At 32.5% G+C, this 24,594-nt stretch overlaps 1 protein-coding gene across 4 annotated transcripts in view; it reads right to left on the bottom strand.

Moving 5' to 3' along the window:
- Positions 1–1,744: 1,744 nt before the first annotated feature.
- The window catches only part of LOC115878406, a 51,948-nt gene continuing 29,098 nt past the window's right edge, over positions 1,745–24,594 (bottom strand). For 3 of the 4 annotated variants that reach the window (XM_030894912.1, XM_030894913.1, XM_030894915.1), the window contains exons 13-22: positions 18,082–18,225; positions 16,212–16,316; positions 14,492–14,839; positions 11,158–11,327; positions 10,924–11,101; positions 10,522–10,863; positions 6,497–6,589; positions 5,896–6,081; positions 5,670–5,840; positions 1,745–2,319 (exon numbers count right to left, since the gene is read on the bottom strand). In XM_030894912.1, the coding sequence (XP_030750772.1) occupies positions 1,888–2,319; positions 5,670–5,840; positions 5,896–6,081; positions 6,497–6,589; positions 10,522–10,863; positions 10,924–11,101; positions 11,158–11,327; positions 14,492–14,839; positions 16,212–16,316; positions 18,082–18,225 (2,169 nt within the window). In that variant the 3' untranslated portion in view covers positions 1,745–1,887. The remainder of the gene's footprint in view (positions 2,320–5,669; positions 5,841–5,895; positions 6,082–6,496; positions 6,590–10,521; positions 10,864–10,923; positions 11,102–11,157; positions 11,328–14,491; positions 14,840–16,211; positions 16,317–18,081; positions 18,226–24,594) is intronic. The other variant, XM_030894914.1, reaches the window with a different exon arrangement.

Genomic DNA, 24,594 nt, shown 5'->3' with positions numbered 1-24,594 from the left:
AAGGTGGTGAAGAAATATTCAAACTCAATAGATTATACATTATATTAACTGAAAACGTACATTTTAATATATATAAAAGTTTACTATACTTATATACAATATAATGAAGTCAATGAAAATAGATCTAAAAAATAATGAAGTGAGACCTAAAATCTAGAGTTTGTTTTCAATATTACTGTGATCTAATGCATAAATTTAAAAAAAGTCTTAATAATAAACAAGATCACACTCAATTTTCCAATTTTTGAAATTGAACGTCCGTCGACTTGCAGTGATCTTGCTTAATAATTAAATTTCAAATATAGTGGCTTCTAAATTGATGGTCCTTATAACAACAAAGACAAACGTAAGGATACCTAACTTATATAATAACCAGTTGATTCAACCTTTGGCTAAACCCTTTGTATTGTATTTGACTAAGAGTGGGTCCCATAGGGGACCCTCCACTGAGGCCGCGAGGGCCTATTGTGGCTAAACCCTTGCTACAATACTATTTGAAACGTTTTCTTGGTAAATTTTATTTTTTATGGGAGATCGGGCAATATCGCATAGAAGAATCTTACCAGCCTACTTTTTGCCTGTTTTTAACTTGTTTGAATTTCTATTATGGTGTCTCCATCATTGTCTGACATGTAGAAATCTAGACCACCGATTTAGAATCACCAAGTCTGCATATACGATATTGGTCACTTTATTTCCGTGGTCTGCATTTTAATGCATAACTCAGAGATGACCAGTTGACAGACAGAGACTAAATAAAAGGCTGCATACAGTGTTGCCAGTTTGTACGTGATATATCTAAGCTATTTATTAATTTTGTTGCTTAATTCTGTTGCTTGAAAACTTGGAATAAAATATCTCCAGACACTCTTTACAAATACTATAGAAATATCTGTGGTGCTAAGGCAGAACACAATATGTTAAATCATACATATCGGGTTCTGCCTTGATCTTGGGTTCTTCTTGTTGCATTCTAAAACTATGCAGTGTCCCGCGCTACACGCCATAGAACTAATAAAATTTGTAATAAATTCAAACAGCTGTTAAGTTTGGCATTAGTAAAACCAACTATTATTATTTAAAAAAAAATCCTGTATGGGTATTTCGCCACTAAGAAAATAAAATAGTTTTTAATAACTATTTGTCAGCAGTTTGGTTTGGTTTGGTTAGGCCTAACAAACAAAAAAATGCTTGCTTAACGTTTCAGAAAGTTTATCTCCCTCCGTCGTCAGAAGCAAAAAAAAATACAAAGAATAAAGAAAAAAACTATTTAAAATATTTAAACGCACCTATTCGAGAACACTCTAGTTTTTTAAAACAGATGTGTCTACAAAAACCGTTGACGTTCTGTTATAAAGTTTCCGAAACGTTAAGCATTTTTTTGTTCGTTAGGCAAATTTGTTTATCAGTAAACCTAACTGCTGACATGTAGTCTCCGTTGGATTGACGCCCCAGCAGTGTTTACAAAAAATAACTACTTTATTTTGTAGATTTTCTTGCAGTGGCGAAATACCATAGGAATTCTTGGAGATATTTTTTATTATTTTTTTAGTTTCGCCAGCAACACAATGTAGCTTTTAGACCGAGGCTTAATAAGAATCTATTACAGCTATAATAAGATGAGTAACTAAATGTGGAAATTAAAGATCAAACCCTAGATGGCAACATTTTTCTTAAATGCACACTTGAGAGGTTTGAGATGTTGATGCAAAATCCGGCAATACCGCATAGAAGAAATGTATCAACCCAACTTTGTTCTCTTTTTAATACATTTGATTTTTCGTTAAACTGTCTCCATTAACATTAAACTGTCTCACGCGTTAAAATCCAGACCACCCTTGATGACGACCAAATCTATATACTTATACGTCTATTGTTGTCTTTAAATTAAGCTGTAGCGGACGCCTGAATAGCTTGAGATTTATTCTCCTCAGGTATAATAGGCTTTATGTCAGTAGTGCCATTTGCCTGCACCTCGCTACGCATCTTGCATTCAGCACAGTCTGCGTCATCGCATTCTGAACTAGAAGACGATCCGCTCGAACTACTGTCCGAGTCTGAATCAGATCCACTGTCAGATTCTTCCGAAGAATCGTCGAGCATGGGTACTTTTATTTCATCGTAGCACATGGTATTTAATGGTAAATTGTTTAATTCTGTGGGTGTAAAGTTGTTGTAATAATCGGTAAATTGTCCTGGAACTAACGCGACCGGGTAATTTCCAGTCTTATCTTTTGGTTGGACTCTAGTTTTTGATTTTGGATAGTGGACAGTCAAGTTTTGGAGGTCCATGGAGGCCTTTCTTTGTTCATTTCTTTCCTGAAATGTTAAAACCACCATAATATAAGTCCATTCTTTCTCTTTGAATTAAAAATGCTAAGGAATATACTAACAAATTCGGTAAGACCACGGGAATCGGAAGACGTCGAAGAACCTTTTAAAACCGATTGATATAATAATACACATATATAAAAATATTAAAAAAGGATAGAACCGTTTCCAGACACACAAATCTCTTTCCAAAAAAAATATTTTTTCTTGAATTTTAACCTACACCATTTAAAAATCATTCTTACTCAATATAAAAAAAAATGACAACCTTCTTAAGGCCAACCGGCAGTAAGCGCCAATAAAAAGTAAAGAAGGGTACGGGCCAAGTAATGACGTGTAGGGCTTGACCTCGCCAAAATTATCATTGATTTGTCATTCACCAATCGTCGCGCGTCGTTGACGCCGTTATTTTTTCGATCATATAGTATAAAATAGGATAGACAAAATAATTTGCAGCTTTTCTTTTATACTGAGTCAATAACCGTTATTATTAAAATTGTTAAAAACCGTATTTACTAAACAAATATTTTAATACAAATATTTAATAACAAAAAAAAACGCTACTGAAACAAATAAGCCAAAATGATATATTCTAATTATTTTTGACAAGTGTCCAAAAAACTAAAATGCCAAAATGTTAGAGCAAAATTGTAGTTAGTAAGTAAACGAATTTCATATTTGATTTGTTTGCTACTCTATACCGTGCTGGCAACTGTTACTTTTGGGTCGGAACTTACATGTCGATGGCGTAGTGCTGATAGGTCGTAACCCACAAAATAATGAAAATTGAGATTTTTGCGCCAAACTTAATTTAACATGCAGTTCTATGTGTTGCCAAAATCTCATAACCCAAATCGAATTCTAAAACACTCAATCCCGCCATTTCTAACAAGTCTTAACCCGTGTCTGTCATTTATTTTAATTCTAAATTGTCGTATACCACAATTCCGTCTAGATAGCAAAGTGTGAGTTGTGGGTGCTTAAATTGGTCTATAAATCAGGAACAAAATAGGTAATTAAGTAATTGTTTTTTTATACATAGGTGTTAAAAAAATGTTTTTTAATCATATTTTAAAATAAAATGAAAAAAGTGAAATACTTTTTTTTCAATAATAAGCTCTCCAAAACCACAGCCAAAACTAAGTGTGGTTTACGATATATTTGAACCTCTGTGTTTAATCCGGTATTTTGTGGGTTACTTCTATTTTCTTTTTTAATGCAGGTGTAATAAAAAAATATTATTTTCCGAAAATCGTTCAGAAATATTGATATTTTTGATGACATTTTTAATCGGAAAAGTTAATATTCTTAATATTAATATACGGACAATAACAGTAGGGAAAATAATGTTGATTGTTGATATTGTACTGTACGGAAATACTAACGTCAACTGAATATTCAAAGACTGAAAAATGACTTAATTATTGATTTATTTCAAATAATTTTCGATTTTCGGAAAAATAGTATGTATACCTCGTAGGAAATTCGACATTCGCGGACTCCCGTATTGCCAGTCTCGGCTTACGCCTCGACTGGCAATCCTTACTGTCATCCGGGAATGTTTTCCAACTAGGTATACGATAATATACTATTGTATATACCATTCTCTCGTAAGCCTCTATTGCATTTCTTACAATGTCGTATCCCACATTATCCTAGTTAAATAATTAAAAAATTAGTATTTTTACAAAGAATTTACTTAGTAAACATTACTTACACATACATTTAAAATATTTTACGTAAATAAGCTTTTATCACCATGATATGAAGTTTTTTGTGTCTCCTGTAAAATTTTGTTAAGTTGGGTTACGACCTATCAGCACTAGACCATCGATGTGTGGAAGTAAATCGCATAGGGATCTTATTAAGTCGGAATGAGAGAAATGCAATGGTGCGCTGTTGCGGCGTTGCCGGTACGCCTTTCCCTATCAGGTATTTTTAAACAACTTTTTGTTCGAAAAGATAACTAGATAAAATCATTAGATATGTTTCTGAGCATCTGAAATGGAACTATAAGGATATCGTTAGGGTATCCATTTTTTATAACGATAAAACGTCAGTAATCGCGATAATTTAAAATCTCAACTTTTTAACACATAACACGCCATAACTTAAGATATTGATTTTTTTTATTTTCTTTTACAATATGTTTAAATAAGAAAAATTCGATAAGGTTGTTTTTTTCCATTCAGAAATTTTTAACCACCCATCCATTTACTTTTAGTACATAGCAATTTTCAGCAATAATGTAACTTTTTTATTTATAAATATTTTTACATACTGTCTGCGAAGAAAATATAGCAGAAATGTTAAGAAAGTTTTTGAAAAAACTACAATCGTTTTTAATAGATTTTGAGATATCGATTCATTTTGAATTCAGAGTTCTAATAGCGCAACCACTGTCGAACACCAACTCAATTCCACTTTACTACAAAGTCTCGTTAATAAATAAACAAATAAAGTATCGCGAGACGTAATTAAATCGTAAAGCTAAACGCATGATGTACACCTTTCCCTAGAACTTTAGGTACTGACAGAGGTACTGATTGGGTCGACCGGTGGACTGCGACAAATCTGCTATATCCCCTTCCACGTCTCTTAGCAATGTGCGCAGTTTCTCGGTTTAGTTCGTGCGTTTGGCAACGTGTTTACTGTTCTCTCTTTGTTTAATACATTATAAACGCATTGTACTCTTCTTACATAGGGAAATCTCGACCCAAGACTAACCTTTTTGAATATTTATTTTTCCTTTTTTTGCTATTGGCTATTTTGTTAGCTTAAAGCTGATATTATTAATATTGTTAGCATATAAGGAATTGATTATTATATTGTTAATTTTTTTTTGTTATTGGTTAGCTTTGGCTATTAATAAAGATTTATGTATTTATTTATAAACGCATTGTACTCTGCTTACATACGGAAATCTCGACCCAAGACTAACCTTTGCCAGCCTTTGTATAATTATTTTTTGGTGAATAGTTGTTCCATTATTTATTTTGTATTTAATATGGAAAACGGCAACGATCACACGCTGCGCAAGCAATTATTTTTGAATCCATCCTCTAATATTCACAATAATGTCACTCTAATTTATGAATTAGAGTGACATTTTAATTATCTGGAGATGTATATTGTTAGGGCTTAATATATGTATTAAGCCCTAACAAAATACATTTCCAGATTTATACACTTTGCATAAAGTCAATTATAAAATAAAAAGTCGAAAAAAACTGCGTGTCCATTACGTCGCTTCCATGTTGAAGCGACATAGTATTTGACTTTAGTTAGTTTTTAACGCAATGATTTCTGTACGAACGTTAAAAAGTCCTCAGTCTTACCTTATTAAATTGCTTATTCCACTGAGCAGCGGACTGAATAGCTTGCTCTATTATGTCCATTTTCTCAGTCCCTTGTTTTAGAGCTTGTTGTGAGGAGAGGGCTTTTTGTTTAATTGCCAGTTCTCTGGCCTGTTTTTCACGTTGTGCTTTACAGTATTCTTCATATTTTTCCTAAACAGATTAAAAATTCTTTAATTTTTGATAAATAATTTAATTTAACCATTACCTGAAAGTCGGAATACATAATATCCAAAATATCCGAGGCATTGACTGCTGTCAGGCCTAAGTCGCACAATGTCTCTGTTGCCAAGGCATTTTCTTTAAGGTAGTCTCTTTCTTGCATATCTACCGGACGTCTTGCAACGTTGGGGTACTTTCTTTTAAACGATTTAATACCCAGAAATTGGGCCACCTAGAAAAAAGGTGCCTCTAAAATTTGTATAAAAACTGCCCAAGAGAGAGAGATAGATAGATTTATAATTAGCGTAAAGAAAACAATAGATTTTCTAGTTTTTTCTTATTATTCTCGAGAATATTGAGAAAACTAGGATATTCAAGAAGATTAAGAACAAAAGGAAGAAAACAATAATTAAGAACAAATTGATAAATATTCAGAACACATTATCCTTTTATCTGGGCATGTTTACATTGCAGAGTAACTATCAACAATACATACTTCAAGTTGCAAATTAAAATGGCAAATGAGTAGCTAAATCTATATAACAGCAGTATATTATATTAGTATAATGGGGAATTCCCGAACTTTGGCGAAAAATAACGTTGTGAGCATTATAAATGTCTATAAAGAAACAGCCAAAGAACAATACCTGCTCTTGTAACATAAATGGACCTTGTCCATTCCACATATATTCCGCTAGCTGATCTACAGTGAGCACATTTGTATCTGGTTCCTGGAAAACCTAAAAAAAAACTAGTAATAAATTTATACCCCGTGTGTTATTACATCGTCGACCTGAACATAGGAAATCCCATATAAGTTTTAAAAATGATGAATAAGTTTTCCACATTTTATTTTACAGAAAAAATCTTTAAAATGAGCAATGGCGCAGCCCCAGAAGACTGGTGGAGGTCATTTAATATTGGTTTTATCCAGAGATAAACGAAACATGTTTAGATTGGAAAGTGCCCATAAGAACAATGTAAATACTATTTGGCGCTATTCTTGCAACGGTCGCGACCCAAAGCTTTTGATAATTTCGGAGCGGTTCGGCTTTTTACGGAATTATGTCGCCAAATATTGTTTATTAAAATGTATTATTTTCTTTTAATTATTTAAATAAAATACAGTGTTTTGCATATAAGAAACTTTATTGTATATACGGACATGTATGAAATACTTATGAAACATTAGAAACCGACGTTATGCCACGATCTACGATGATTTTTGCAGTTCACAGTTCACACAGCTTTTTAAGTTTTTAATGCCACTTTTTCACAATTATCACGGGTTTGGGTAAATAAACTTCAAATTAAACTCACAAGATAGCAATAATTACTTTGAAAATGGTCGCTTTAAACACTTTTCGGTATTTTATTGCAATGAGGACGGTTTAAATTTTGAAAAACTTTATAATTTTTGAAGATTCTGACTTTGGCAAGAGAAAATTCTTTCTGTTCTTGTTTGCGGTTGTTCTTAGCAACCGCTATAGCAGCGCCAGATTCCCGTACAACGTATGCGACCCAAAACAATTATACGTTTTAGCGGGAAGCCGTGCTTTCCAATCTAAATGTATTTCCTTTATCTATGGTTTTATCCTCAGATCAATATTATCTTATAGTGACCTAAGCCCCCCAAAATACTTGAGCCCCTCTAAAAGTCTGTGTCTAGTTGCGCCACTAGTTATGAGAGATAGAAAATACTAAATTAGACGAAAATTTAAAATAATCCGGTCCTGGTTAAACTAACAACAACGTTGTAAGCGTACGAGCATAGATGTTTATATCTGAGCATTCGGAAAGGATCAGTTCGTGTCGGCTCATGGTCTGAACACTCCTTTAGGAATATTTAAATAATTTAAAATTTTGCAACTTCAAAATTCGCTAAGGAGCGGTACAATGTTTTTGAGCTATTTCTCCAAGTATTCTGGTACTTGCTTGTATTTCATCTTACAAAGACAGAATATTTAATCAATTTTCATTTATTATTTCTGGATGATCCTTATATTCTTCTTTTTATATTTATAGAGTTTAATAACTGTTCCTGTTAGGATTTTTCGTTATACATTGAGAGTATTATAGTAGTTCTTTTTACATTTAGAGCCTATTTGGAAAATATACAGAAAATAATTATTTTATAGTCTGTAGACTATTTCCTTCATAATACCACTAAACTATTTTTTTTGCTTGTGTTATATGCATAATTCATATTTACAAATTCAAATTACTTTTGGCACGTAGCTATAAAGTCAATATGACAATAAAATACTTTTTTTTAATTTATTTTGGCAACAATAACGTTAATTTATATGATTTAACCTTTGAATAAGAAGACTAAGGAAGGAGCATAATGCTATCCATGTATTCATGCATGGTGGGCGGAAAAGCCACCATAAAAGCTCTCTAGGGTGGGGATCCTTGACAGTTCTGTTTGACGATTCATTTGACACATCTGAATTTGATTTGAAATTTTGTGGATTTGTCAGTCTTTACGGAGCTTATTTTATGTTATTTATTATTTATTCTACTACTGATAGTTGTATAAAGGTAGTAAATCTAGATGGAAATTGTGGCAGAACTTAAATTAACAGTGACACTATCGCGATTTATCGAAAAGACTCTAAAATAGTTGGTTGTGTAGCGTGCGGTACATCTCGGCAAAAATTGAGTGAAATAATGGAACAACTTTTCGCTAGTAAGTGACTATATAATATACATACGTGTAGTAAACCGATCATTTATGAAATTCACTTAAATTAACTAAATTATATATTTTTCTTGCATTTTTAGCTTTTATTTATTACTTGTCAAAGATTAGATGTCAAAGAATTTAGATACGTTAATTTGACTTACCTGCTTCAGTAACGTATCGGATGTTTGTGTTAATAAATACTTATTATAACTTATCTATTTTTATTATAATTATATATTTTTATAACAATTTTAATAACTACCAACATTTATTCACAACGTAAAATAAAACAACAAATTATTGAGTCTACCCCACGTCTACCCTACATCATAGTTTTACATTTTTTAAATAAAATTAGAACGGCACTGATAAACCGGAATTTAAGTCGGCCATATTTGAGGCCCATCGCGGTGTACCTAAGATTTTTGATATGCTCCTTCCTTAGTCTTCTTATTCAAAGGATTTAACATTAAAAAATTTAATTTGAATAAGGTGGCTGTTATTTTTTTAATTATTTTTAGTATTTTTTTATCTTTCAAAACTTCAAAAGGAATTCGTAGAAGCTATATAGACTAAAATGTACAACTGGCTTCATTTTAAGTTCTTTAAAAAGTTCCAAATAAATTTTTCTGCAAAATAAAATGGGAAAAACTTATTAGACATTTTTAAAATTTACATGAGATTTCCTATGTTCAGGTCGGCGCCGGCGCGGCGATGCAACATACTGTATAGGGTATCCAGTTTTGGTTGAAATCATCTCCGTTATTCGTGAAGATAGAAGAGTGCGGTTTGCACAAACCTTTGCCACTTTTTTGTCAAACGAAAGATGCCGCAAACTAAATTTTTATAGCCCTCTTCGTTTCTGAGCTACAGGGTCTTTTTGAAAATTTTGCAATTTGGGATACCCCCTGTATCTCTGTTATTGTTAAAGGTAGCGAAAAGGTAAAAACTGTTTGTTGTAGAACTTTTTATGTAGAATACAGTAGCGTACTCTGTTATTCTACAAAAATAATAGTTTTAAAGATATGAACTAAAGTTATGTTTCCTTAAATGGAATACCCTGTATATTTATAAATTATATGATCTAGCTTGCCAAAAGCTTCTCAAAAATATATATCACTCTATATTTATTTTTACTATTTACTGCAATATTTAAAAAATATATATTTAAAGATCATATTTATTAGTAGGCCATGATTGATTCTTTCAGCAAGATGGAGCTCCCTCTCACAACTTAACTTACAATGAAAATATTAGAATTTTGTTAAATTTTTATTTCTCAAATCAATGAATTGGAACCAATGAACCCATATGGCCTCGCTGAGTCCTGGATTTGCCCTTTCTTGATTCCTGATTTCGTGATTTTGGGGATTTTTGAAATATGAAATATATCGTAGCAACTAACAGAATGTCGAATACCTGGAAAATTCTTTAATAATGCAAGCTTTTAGATATTTGCAAACCCATCCTGTTATAATTAGTTCTGTTATCACACTACTAATAAGAAAATGATATATATTAAATATTGCCGTAAATAGTGAAAATAAATATAGAGTAATATATATTTTTGAGAAGCTCATAGCAAGGCGGATCATATGATTTATAAATATAAAAAAAATATGTATATATATTTTGAAAATATATATACATTTTCAAAATTATTTTTTTCGTAGAAAAATAGACTACGCCACTGTATTCTACGTAAAAAGTTCTACTAGAATCAGTTTTCACCTTCTCGATATCATCCATAATAACGGAGATACGGTGGCTGTTCCGAATTGCAAAATTTTCGAAAAGACCCTGTAGCTCAAAAACGAAGCGGGGCTATGAAAATTTTGTTGGCTGCATCTTCCGTTTGACAAAAAAGTGGCACAGGTTTGTGTAAACCGCAACCTCCTATCTCTACTAATAACGGAGATACCGTATGATTTCAACCAAAATGGGACACGCCGTACATAACACAGGAAATGAACAAAAACGTACCTCTAAGCGCGGCGCCTTTGAACTTTTAGATTTACCCCCACCGACGCTTTCCGCGCCCAAGCTACTTTGCGAATCCTCGACGATGGTTTCTGGCTGCGCGGCGGTTTGCTTGGCCGGCGTCTGCGCTCTGGAACCAACCAGATCCGCGCTCATTCTCGTCTCTTCGTCGATCATTACAACATCGTCGGACGCTATCGAATGCTCGAATTTAGCCTGGACCACAAGGGAACCCTCTTCCGAATCGACGGCCATAGGTTCGGGGACGAACTTCTGAGGCGATACCGCCGACTGGTTTGAAGTGCTCGGAAGTGACAGGTTTGAGGTTTCTATCTGTTTTAAAGACTAAAAAAAGGAAAGAGTTTAGTTAAATATGTATTTCTTTTAAAATTTGGAAAAAAGTACTTGATTGCTGGTTAAATTACTATCTTCTTCATCAGTAATAACGATTGGCTGAGAGATTTTAACATCTTCTGTAACAGAATCAAATAGACCCCTCGGACTTTTCACAGTACCTCCAGCTTCTTTTACGGGTTCGTCTACTAAAGATATTTGGGGCTTAGGAGTTCCATACCTTCCATATCTAAAATATTATATGGGTTATCAGTGAGAATATATAACATGGGGATTTATTACAACCTTTTATTCGTTTTAGACTTATCTGACGAGGTTTTTTCAGCTTCTTCAGCCGCGATTCTCGCCTCACGTTGTTGTTTGGCTTGTTCCTGTCTTTTCTTCTTCATTTCAGCGGCTTTGGCTAATTTTTCCAAACGTTTTTCGCGACATTTTCGAATAGCTTCTAATTTTCTCTGCAAAATTGATACCGTTTAGTAAAATGTATGATAAGGGGGTCCAAAAATTACTGTAGTTCTGAAAACATGAAAATCAGCGATCTGCATTTCAATGAAAAAGACAAAGGCAATTGAGTTACGTTAGAATCAGTTGATACAGATATAAAGAAATGTGCAGTTACCAAACGTTAAAAATTAGGGATGTAATAATAATTATACTGGCGAACTAAAGCCTGAATCTAAAAGTCTGATAGCACAAGAGCCTCATTATAAATGCAAAAGGCGTGATTTTGGGCCCTTATCAACACACTTATAAAATAATGTTTATTGGTTTTGTAATGTCACTGTCATTGAAAAGTCATATTATTATTGTTTATTGACGTTTACTCTAGCCCTTATTATCTAGTTCTGCAAGTATTGGCAATTGCTGCTTTAATTGATCATGGATTGATCAGATATCAACTTAAGGATTTAAAACCATATCTGCTAGAGTAACTACCCAACAGACACTAATAATATCATGTTTCAAAGACAGTGACATTATCTTTATTACATAAATCATAAACACTTTCTACTTTATAGGTCTGTTGACTAGGACCAACAGCAAAGGCATGACTTTAATGTAAAAAAAATCGAAAAAATGTTAGTGTCTTCTTCAAATGCGAATATCTCCAAAAAAATAAAGCTATTAAAATGAATCAAAAAACAAACTATCGGGAAAAGACGTACTTAGACGATAAAATTATTTTTAAATTCCTTGCTTTGTTATCGTACTCCACAGGGTGTTTCAAACTTTCAAACTGACAAATATTAATCCTGACCTATCCTAAACATCTTATAACAATGTTCAGTGAATTCAAACTTTCCGAAATGGTTTAGCCATGATCTCAAAAAATGTATTAGAGAGAAGAAGGTTAAACATAGGCTGTATCGGCGAACGGGGAGCAGGGATGCTTATCTGGAATTTGTCTGCTTGAGAGAGAGGTGCAGGGCGTTGAGGCGGGATTGCTACTCTAGGTACATCAGAGAAACGGAGTCTAATATAGCACAGGACCCCAGAAAGTTTTGGAGCTTTGTGAATAATAACAGAAAAGCATATGATTTGCTTAGTACAATGTTTTTCAATGACATTAATGCTGATAATGGTAAGGATATTTCAAATTTATTTGCGGATTCCTTCTCATCTGTGTACTGCGAAAGTAATTTAGTTGTACCCTCTTGCATGCCCGACTTTATGAAAACTATTAATGTAAAACAGATATCCAAGAATGCAATATTTTCTGTACTTTCGGGCCTTCCAGCTAAAGTTAATCCAGGCCCTGACGGCATACCGAATGTGTTTCTGAAGAATTGTATATATAGTATAACTAACTCATTACATATAATATTTAATATGTCTTTAAGACTCTCGGCTTTTCCTAGGCTCTGGAAGTCTAGTTTTTTAATCCCGATTTTTAAGAGTGGCAATAAGTCTGATATTAAAAACTATAGAGGCATATGTAATCAGTCGGCAATTCCAAAACTTCTAGATAAGCTAGTCTACGAGGATTTGCTATGGCAATGTAAGGCCATATTAACAGACTGCCAGCATGGATTTTCCCATGGTAAGTCGACTGTTACAAACTGCTAGGATCAGATATCAGACGGCTCTGTTACACGACTTAGAGAATGAAAACCAGGTGGACGCAGTCTATACGGATTTCTCTAAGGCGTTTGACAGAGTTAATCATGTTGTCCTTCTGGAGAAGCTGAGAGCTGTTGGCTTTTGTGATGATTTGGTTGGTTGGTTCCATAGCTACCTGACCGAAAGAAGGCAGGTAGTTAAGATTAATAACTTTACTTCTTGAGAAATCTCAGTGACGTCTGGTGTTCCACAGGGCGCCCATTGTTCCCCTTTACTGTTTAACCTATTTATCAATGATATTGTGTCGAGTGTTAGTAATTCCTCCTGCTTGTTATTTGCCGACGATATGAAAATTTAAAGGGCTGTTTCTAATGTTGATGGTTGCCAACTTTTACAGAGAGATTTAGATAGAATGGGTGACTGGTGTAAGGTGAACGGCCTTTCCCTAAACGCTAGTAAATGTTCAGTTATAAGTTTTTTCAAAAAAAGATGACCAGGGATTCTCTTTGATTATGATTTGAATCATGTTCATTTGACACGGGTGGATTTGGTCAAGGACTTGGGTATAAGCTTTGATTGTTCTCTTTCTTTTAATGAACACATTAATATAATTGCAAATAAAGCTTTAAAAACACTGGGTTTTGTATTGAGAAACTGTAAAGACTTGTCGGTATGGACTTTGTAGATAGTATATTGCTCATTGTGAGATCAATTTTAGAATATGCATCTGTTATATGGAATCCTCAATACGATGTATCTAAGAAAACAATAGAAAGGGTTCAAAAGAAGTTTGTAAGGTATTGCGCTTCCAGACACAATCAAGAATATAATTACATTATCAACTTATACCAATTAAATTTAGAGACTCTGGACAAAAGGAGATTAATCTATGATCTTTTTTTTTATAAGATTGTTAATGGCGTATATGACTGTCCTGAGATACTTAGACAAATTTATTTCATAGTTCCATTTAGGCCATTGAGAATTAATGATTTGTTCTTTATTCCTTTGCATGGTACTAATTATGGAAAGCATTCTCCAATTCCAAGGGAACTTAATTCTCTGAACAGGTTTCATGCTGTTGACATTTTTAATGACTCTTACTGGGCATTTAGGAGGAAGATTAGAAATGGGAGTGGTGATTGATGGGTGTGTTAATTCTTCTTTTTACTGTATCGTTCTTCTCTTATAAGTGCTTATTGTTTTTTTTTTGTATTATTTTTTAATGTTTTTAAGTATCTTTATACGATGTGAAAGAAAAAGAAAAGACATTTTTTTTCTTTTTTTTAATATTGTTTTGTAAATTTTGTAATATAATGGGGTTTCCCGTAAATAAATAAATAAATAAATATATAAAAATAAATAAATGGCGCGAATTTTTCAAAGACTCTTTAAAGCTTAGAAAATTATTTAAAAGATAGTTTATGCAAGACTGATTGATAATAATCAGCTCTAAAACTGTCAAGAAGTTCAATAATAAACGTAGTAGTTTTCTAGTTACAATGATAAACGCAGCACAATAAAATTGTTGAAATACGCGTGTTATGCTTTAACATACCTGTTTCATTAGCGCCTTCTTCCTTTCTTCTTCACTATCATCACTAGCTACAGCTGCATCGTCATCTCCGGTTGCCTCTTCCAAGTCTCTACCTTCTGTCATGTCAACTCCACTCTCACTTTCAACAAGCTTTTCCTCTACTTTAGGTTCCTCTGATGTTTTACCCCCATCACTATTTTCAATTTGTTTAACCTCTGGATTAGTATCGTCATCGTCGCTTAGTATTATAACGGTATCAGTAAAATCGCTGGCGTGAAATTGGGTACTAGTTTTTGTTGACTTTGCATTACTGGGGACCTTAGTAATAGTAATTCCTTTAAGATGCTCTCCTAATTTCTTTTCAGTAATCTATTTAAAATAATATACGACATTTTAGCAACAGAGATATAATATAGATCATACCAAATAAACTTTTAGTAACGTCATTAAGGATGACCGGCACAGCGTTGCCAATTTTTACATATTTTCCTTTAATCACAATATTTTAGGAAACAAAAATAAATTAACTATTAATATATAAACAGTTATTATAACAAATATATAAATATTCGAATAAGGTTACGATGAGCTTTTTGCAACAGCTATTAAGTTAAAAAATGTCTATACCTATGTGGCGGATTCATCTCTCCAAAAAAGCCTATATGGGTATTTCGCCACTGCTAGAAAATCTACAAAATAAAATAGTTATTTTTTGTAAACACTGCTGGCGTTAATCCAAACAGAAACTACTTGTCAGCAGAATTTGCCTAACAAACAAAAAAATGCTTAACGCTTCGGAAAGTTATATCTCCTTCCGTCGTCGGAAGCAAAAAAAATATTTAAATTGAACTATTCCAGAACACTTTAGTTTTTTAAAACAGATATGTCTACAAAAACCGTTGACGTTCTGTTAAAATGACATTATATCAAGTTAAACTTCAAAATTAACAATTACCACCTGATAATAATTACTTAATAAGGTAAAACCAAAAAGCCCCAAACTTTCTGTATGATTATTTATAATTTTTATTTGTTATATTTATTTGTTATGTTATTTAAAATAAAAAAAAAAACGAAAACGTTAAGCATTTTTTTGTTCTTTAGGCAAATTTGTATATCTATATAATTTATATATCTGTAAACCTAACTGCTGACAAGTAGTTTTTGTTTGGATTAACGCAGCAGTATTTACAAAAAACAACCCCATATAGGATTTTTTGGAGAACTATTAAGCTATCTTGTATACTTCGCACTAAAAGAAGTTCTAAAAAGTACAATGTTCGACTGCAAGGTCTGCTAGTAAAAAAAATAAGCTTAAAGTATTACAACACATTTAAACCAAAAATTCGTAATACAAAACCAAAATGTCAAAACGAATGACAATGTCAGGACCAGCTGAATTCCCAGAGGAAAATTTAAATTCCAGTTAGTCACCCCGGCGCCGAATATGTCCATTGTTGGCAATTATTTAATTTAACAATCGCGCCCTCGATTACGTAACTAAAAGTTTAATTGGTATCGCTTATATTTCTACAATTGAACCCCCACAACTCGAAATAATTAAACTTTAGGCATTTGTTGCCTTTTGTCACTATTTCTCTCTATTGACGACCTTCTAACGAGACTGAAATACCCTGTATATCAATAATAAATAACTAAGACATTCATTTTTACATCGTATTTTCTATAGATTTTCATTGCAAGTTATGAAGGCTCATCTACATTATTTAAAACGAGTTACCTCAGAACTTTTAGCTGGCTTTTGTTTTGCTACTGAATCTGATGGATTTTTCGGTAAATATTTCTGTTCGGGTAAGCGGGCTTCTAAGATAACTTTTAAAACTTCCTGTTGAAATTGTTTTAGTTAGTTAAAAAGAAATGCTACAGTGTAAATATCGTATATAAATAGACACAAAAGAATTCCATTCGCCGCTATATAAATTTACATAATTATGATTTTAATCTCTATGAATTGAAATTAACTTGGACAAACATTTATGCATTCTTTCTAAACCCAATTTGGTTTTTTCATTTGAAGCAGAAACAAAAAAAAACAGTTTGTTTAATTCTGATGAAGCGTTTATCAGAAATCATGACAGATTTCGACAGAATTGACGGAAACACTGACATATGGAGTGATCAATGGCTGTTATCACTAGTGTAAAAATAAACCAAAAAAATAAATAAATATGATTAATTTGTGGCGTTATTTAAAAAATGTTTTCCATAATAATGTGAGACTAATCAAAATGAGATGGGAAATAAAAGGATTTAATCTGAGGGTTTTCTAATTTAATTATGGAATAAGTGTATTCAAAAATATAAGTTAGAAAATGTGCTTGTAAGAAATAAACTTTGATAATAAAACGCATATTAAGCATTAAGGTATCACAAACAAGTTTTATTTAAAAAAAAAAATAAAAAAAGAAAATAGACTTCTGGGGATTTCCCTCTATGAAATAATTTCTATTCATAATGTCCTTATATTTTTTTATTAGCAACTTGCAACCAATAATAAGAGTTTAAGGTAAGTTTCGTCTTTGAATATCACGACTAAGGGAAGAGTCTATACTAGCACTGGTCACTTCATCTGCGTGGTCTGTATTTTAATGCATGCGACAGAGATAAATACAAATGACCGGTTGACAGACAGAGAGACAAAATAAAAACGGCATACAGCGTTGCCGGTTTTTACGTTTGTAGGAAAATGTGTATAGAAAAAAATAAACTATTTTAAAAACTTTCATGTATACTACTGAAATGAAGATAATATATGTAAGCTAAATATAATCTATCACAGCTGTAATAAAATGAGTAATTAATTATGAAAAATAAAGTTCCAACCCTAGATGCAATTTTTCATAAGCGCCTACGTGTGCGGTTTGAATTATTGATGCAAAATCTGGCAATACCGCATAGAAGAAATGTATCAACCCAATTTTTAGCTCTTTTTAATACATTTGATTTACCATTAAGCTGTCAACATCACTATCTTACGCGTTAAAATCCAGACCATGCAGTTTCGATGATCAGATCGGTATATTACTTTATACAAAATAATGAAAAAAAAAACGCCGTCAGCGATGGCTATGAAATGAAGATTGCAAACATTTCATATAATCTCCAGCCATCTGAACGCCGTTTGTTACCATACGGTATATTCATGAACCACCATTTTTGACATTTGTTTAACTTTCAATTGACACATTTGAATTTTGTTTGAAATTTTGCAAATTTGTTGGGATCGAAAGAAGAAACAAGACAAAAATAAAAAAATATACAGGGCATCCCATTTAAATTCCAGCTAAAAACTCGTTACGCCACTGAGTTCCACGGGAAATCCTCTATGGAACTCAGTTTTTACCTTTTCTATAAATTATAAGATAACCGAGATACGAGGGGAGTCGAAAAATGCAACAATTTCAACAATTTGCCCTGCATTTCAGGAATTAAGAGGGCTAGTTTTCATAAAGGCTTAGTTTCATAAAAAAGTAGCACTTAAACGACAAACCCTGTAAAACGCACGAAAATGGGACACCCTCGCCAATAAGAACGCCCCTACGGCACTTACAACCTGGCCCCTACCGGAGTTAAACATAAACTACAATTACCTTTCCCAGTTTTTCTTGTACTTTAACACTTTTTTCGGGTATTGCCGCACCCTGCTTTAAATTTCTTTGCTCGGCTTCTTGTTTTTTGGCCTCCTCATCACCGCTTTGCATCAATTTAAGCCTGGCCTTGCTTACTTTCTGCTCCTGGAAAAATAAAACGAACGAGTTAGATTGCTGAAGAGCTTTTCACAAACATGAGTGGTATTCGTTTCAACAGTATATTTTAGGAGACGTTGAATTAGAAATATGTGCAAAAAAATTAGTATTTTCGAAAGAAATATAAGAACCGTTGGCAAAAATAGATTAGAACAGGTCGGAGTACTGTAACGTGAACAAATGAGCACACACTAGCCCCTCATATTTGTGCCAAACTCTTATTTGCGCTGCTCTTTTAAATACATATATGGATATAAAATAATCTTGTTGCAGGATATAGTACAGATCCCTCAAAATATGTCAAAGTGTAGAAAAGGATCCGTTCTATATCCTCAAACTTACTTTATATTTATATAGCGTTGAACGCAGGTAAACAGAAAAAAGTTAATTTCTGTCTAATTATTTTTCACAAGTATACACAAAACAACACATCGATAGTTGATAGTTACAGTTGCTTTACTAGGATTAGATTTCTGCGAATATCTTCAGTATATTAGAAAAACTACTACTGTATATACTGATTTAACTTTATTGTATTCGATTTTTCAACTAGTTTTTCAAATATACAGAGTGATAGCCAAGTGATTACCAAGCATAAACAGATAAATATGCAAACTATGCATTTAAAATGAATTTTAAACTCAAAAATTCTCGACCTACTGGGTCTTAAGCTTCTAAAAATAGTCCATATATCATTTGCATATATTAATGCTATTTAAATCAAATATCGTACACGAAATTCTCTACTAGTAGTCCGTAAAGTCTTAAAAATTGATATCCCCACAATATACAGTGACGATAACACATCATACAGTCTAAATCTTAGTAAAAAATAAGTATTTTATATACTTGGTGCGTCTCAAAAGTGGCTCACCCCTATAACTGTTACTATTACTTATTTTTTACTGAAAAGAAAAATTCATTCTGTTTTTTATCTGAAAAGATAAAAAAACGAGATTTGGTATGTTAGTATATGACATAAAGACATAAATTAGGAATTGATTGACGTATTCAATTGTTTTCGGTCACTTCCTGTTTCACCGGAAATGACTACAACTTTTGATTTTTAAATGGCACCCTCGGTATTTTTTTACTTTATTCGATAGAAAATATCACTCTGAATAGAATGACGTATCACATGTTAACTTTTGACATTTTCGCATATGGTTTATTTGAAATTGTAACATGCGGTTCATAACAACAAATTGACTATTGAAACACCAAGTGTGTGGTATGAAGTTGTTCCTAAAAAAAAATTTTTAAAATATATTGTATTAAAATACAATTTTTTTTAACCAAAAATGTCAAAAGTTGGCATATGATAATATGTAATTCTATTCAGAGCGTCATTTTCTATCGAAAAAAGAAAAAAAAACCGTAGGTGCCATTTAAAAATTAAAAGTTGTAGTCATTTCCGGGGAACAGGAAGTGATCGAAAACAATTGAATATGTCAATCAATCCTAATTTATGTCATATACTAACATACCAAATCTCGTATTTTTACCTGAAAAAATGAAAAAGTTACTTTCATTTTTTCACTTTTGAGACGCACCCGGTATAGACACTTTAAAGCGGTTTGGTCTTAACTTTTGGTAACTGTCATTAGGTAGTAATGGTTAATATAATTTATTTATATAAAAAATAAAAAATCAGTATTGAACGCCATAGATTCTTTGACCATTTTTTGTATATTAATAATATCTAAAAATAATATGTATTACCGATTTCCTAATATACAGAGATATTAAATCCCATAAAAGTGGATTTAGCATGTATTAATTGAACTTAAATCATTGAATGATTTTTTTAATAATGCTGATGCTATATGTTCGTAAATAGATATATTGTAATCGTATAAAAATGTCATAGCAGGCGTAGAAATAACATTTAATTTCCAGATTTGCTGTCTCTCGCTGAAGTTCTTGACAGTGGTTGACAGTGGCATCTAATAAGAAAGGCATTGATATCAAAACTAAAAAATAAATATATAGTTCTCAAATAAAGAACAAATTTTTTTTTTAATTTTCTGCCTTAAAAATATTTACTAATTACTAGTTGCCAGACAAATCATATTTTCAGATATTTTTTAACTAAATTAGATTTAGCAGATAAAAATGTCTTGTAACAATAAATTTAGCTGTCATTTTCAAAGATCACTTTTAGTCCAGTTGGGTTGGAAATGATGATCGATGACATTCCCCATGTCATTTTTAATATAAAATGAAAGCGATCTTCATTTCAAAGCCATATCTGATGCCGTTTTTTTCAATCGTATTGTATTTTATTTTATCTATGCGCTGTTTATTACAGCATATTCAATTGCTTTTAGATATGTAATCGTACTTTTATGCAAACAATTAAATAATGACCAAGAAATTAATAAAAACAAGATAAACTGTTAATTTTATCTTATTAATACATACATAACATTAAAATAACAATAAAAAAATTCTTATCAATTAGTGATAACGACAATTTTACTCCATAATCTTTATTCGACACAACCTACACTATTAAATCAAATTTACTAGTCGAAATAAATCAAACTAAATACGTGTTTAAAGACATACGGTTAAATTATTGTTAATAAGCATAGTAATACCGGTTTAATACTGTATTTTTATATATATACAGCGGTATAATAATCTATTCATACTTACGCACAAACCACGTTAAAACTGTATAATGGTAGTGGAAGTTTTATTCCGCAAAAAAAAACAAACTGAATGACGCCAGCAATTAAACTTCGCGAAATACGAAAAAATACGAGTATTACAAAAAAGATGATTAGCTTTTTGAATCGCGCGTTGTGTTTGTGAAAGTTCCTTTCAATACTTACAGATATAATAGTACATTATTTTCAATTTATGAGTTATACATTCTTCAGTACAGCCAAAGTTTACAGAATAATTGGTACAGCGGTGCCTATTATATTTAGAAAATTCGAAAGTATTAAAAACAATCTCGTCATACGATACTCAAATTGTTTACGCGAACATGTGTATAATGATATAAAAATTATATCAGCCTTGCGAAGGCAAGTGAATTTTGTCATCTTTCCGATACTATGTATAGGTATATATTAAAGAACAATGACAGAACAACCTTGAAACAGAAACCGATTTTTTTACATAAATAAATTAGACAAATTAAAACAATCGATTAAAAAATTGTACTGGATGGAAATACAATACAATACAGGTCAGTCGAAGTCGTAAAAAGAATAGGAGAATGAAAACATGTTGCCGGTAGTTTGTGATCGTCGAATACTTACAAAACTAACATTGAACTAGACCAAACAATACTAAATATTTCGAAATGTTCTCCCTGCAGGTGAATTATTAAAAGTCCAACGGTTATTTTTAGATGCCGCGTTGAAGATATTCGAGTGTGAATGTACTGCCACGTGATTCAGTCTGTAATCTCACGCCGAGAGAGTAATATATGTGTGTAATTAGGAAATGTAACGTTGGTTGGCTTGTAACCTATCTGGACGACTTGCAGAGTATGAACTGGCATTAAAAACAAATACCGACACACGTGTACATATTAAAACGGTTATATTCAATATTCTCTTGATTCGTCAAGTTTACGATCCACTGGGTACAATACAGTTGATAAGTAAAACGAAAAAACTATTCTGCAAATATACAGGGTGTCAAAAAAATAGTGTATCTACAGTAGTGGCCAAAATTATAACAACTTTTAATATTCTTGAAAATTTTATTGAAATCTTAAAATTGGCGAGTAGTTTATAATTTATTATTATTGTATTTCACTAAAATATTTCTTTACTATGTATACAGTTTTTATCATCACACTATCATCAAATGGAAATACATTTTAAATTTTTTGCTGGACTAAAATATAGCAACTATTTTTTGTAAAGATAATATTCAATCAGGTTCAGACATTTTGGCGAAATGAAAACGCAGTAATAAAGTATATTTATCGGTTAAACTGGGTTTCCCGAAGTTAGGGATATTATTATTCGACGATTTTTAAATGGCGAAAAACAAGTTCGGATTGCCCAGTTTGTTATTAAACAAGTCCGTTATATCACGTATTGTGAAAAAATATCAATAAACAGGATCGCCGAAAAAAACAAAAAATACAGGAAGGCCTAGAAAAACAACAAGAAGAGTTGATAAAACTATTTTGCGGATTGCTCAGAAAAATCCATTTATGAGTTCCAAACAAATTGTCAACGAAATTAGCAATTCTGCCAATGTAAATTTCAGTTCAAGGACTGTTAGGAGGAGATTAGTTGATGCTGGATTATTTGGCCACAGAAAAAACACTTCTCTAAAAAAATGTGAAGGCGTGATTGGAGTTTGCTAAAAATTACTGTAACTGGACACATCAACAATTGAAAAAAGTAGTTTTTAGCGTTGAATCCAAATTCAATCAATTCAGAAGTGATGGAATTGCTTATGCGAGGCGCCCTGTAGGAAAAAGACTGAATAGAAAAGATATTTCACCTACTGTGAAACATGGGGGCGCACGGTGGGCTATTAGCATGCAAAAGGTGATCGAAATTCGAAAAAGCAAATGTGTTTAAGATTTCCCAAAAAACGATAAATGATAAGTTAAATAATGTCTGCCATGAATGGCGTTGCTATGGGTGTGTTTAGTTGCATTCATTCGTTTCAACGAAACGTCAAAGTTGTTACTTCTCACAGATAAGAGTGAATAGCTAAATTTTATGTTTAAAATTATAAATTGTTGTTGTTCTTGTGCTCTTTTTACGTTTATATTATTGTTTTGATTGAAAATGGTTCAGCAAACTGCAGGTATGTATTCTACAAAAACGTATTATTTATTTTGATATTCTCTATATTAACGATTTTTTTTGCAACTAAAAGTTAGGCGTTCAGAAAATTTGATTAAATTTGTGACATTTTTATTATACTTAGAGATTTAGTTGCGCATTTCGAAGAATTCAGCATATTGTCTATATACGTTTTACTTAGTAAACATTGGGCTTTCATACAGTAAAATAAAATACTGCGATTTTTTGCGACTTTGCTGATAAAATGGGAAAAACATTCTTGGGTTTCTCTAATTTGTCAATCAGTGATATACTAATGCGAGGTGTAAACCGCGATGGCATTGTTGTGTACAAAGCGATCGCATTAATGCCATTAGCAGTATAGCACAATTTGACATTAGTAGCGACTTTAGTGGTATAGGCATTGCTCGCGGATCAGTCGTAGCATTAGTAGTATTAGTTGCGATATTACTACTGGCATTAGTGGCATTGACCGTGGAAACACCGGAACAGTGATTTTTCTTTCTTTTTTTAAAATCGACGAATTATCCTTTATTTTGTTCATATTATTTCCTCTTTAATTGAAAATAGCAATAATTTATATAAGTTCTACATAAAAAAAATTCGATCAACTATCTGTGTCAAATACCCCACTGTGGGGCGGTTCCATACAGGTTTGGGGGTGTTTTTCGGGCTACGGCATGGGTCCACTTCAAAATAAATGGTATAATGGACCGGGTTCTGTATAAAGACATTCAACAAAATCAAATGATTACTTATTTGGAATAAAGAATGCCTGTAGGTGCTATTTTTCAACAAGATAATGGTCCCAAGCACAAATTCAAACTGGTGACCGAGTATTTAAGAGATGAAATAATCAATTTATTACCATGGCCTTTACAGTCTCCAGATCTTAACCCGATTGAAAACATGTGGAACTATGTGGACACAAAAATTCGGGATCAAAACTACAGCAACTTGGATCAACTTTTTGAAGCACTACAGAATGCCTGGAAAGCAATAGATGGACATTATATAACCAATTTGCTGCAATCTATGCCCAGAAGGTGTGAAGAGGTCATCAGACAGAAAAAGTAAAGATTTCAGTTAACGTCTCCTTTTTGCTGCCAGGGCTAATCTGGGCGGGGCCTACTTTGTTTACGCGGAGTCCGAACCGCGGTCCTCGGCCATATCATGGTCAATGGCCTACCGACTTGGCAAGTGTCTAAATCGACTCTTACTCACGAGATATCCGATCTCATCCGGCCTCGAACCGGCGGCGGCGTGAATGAGCAGTGTGTGTCAATAGATTTTACACTTTTGCCTTTTTTTGGACAACAGCACGATACAGAGTTTCGAACCGGTCACCCGTCCATCCACTAGTATCGCCTAACATCGCTTAACTTCGGTGTTCTAATGAGAACCGGTGTTTCGACGCAGCTGGGCCGTTGCCGATCAGACAGAAAGGATATTATACGAAATATTAATTATTTTCATGTTTTCTATTTATTTCAAAATATTTTCAAATTAATGTGTAAAAGTTGCTATAATTTTGTCCACAAGAATATACATATACAGGGTGGTC

Source organism: Sitophilus oryzae, unplaced genomic scaffold (genome assembly GCF_002938485.1).
Source record: "Sitophilus oryzae breed Bouriz unplaced genomic scaffold, Soryzae_2.0 scaffold_1508_pilon_pilon, whole genome shotgun sequence".
Classification (NCBI taxonomy): domain Eukaryota; kingdom Metazoa; phylum Arthropoda; class Insecta; order Coleoptera; family Curculionidae; genus Sitophilus; species Sitophilus oryzae.
The sequence above is the reverse complement of the archived record's forward strand: the minus strand, read 5'-3'. Positions and strand labels throughout refer to the sequence as shown.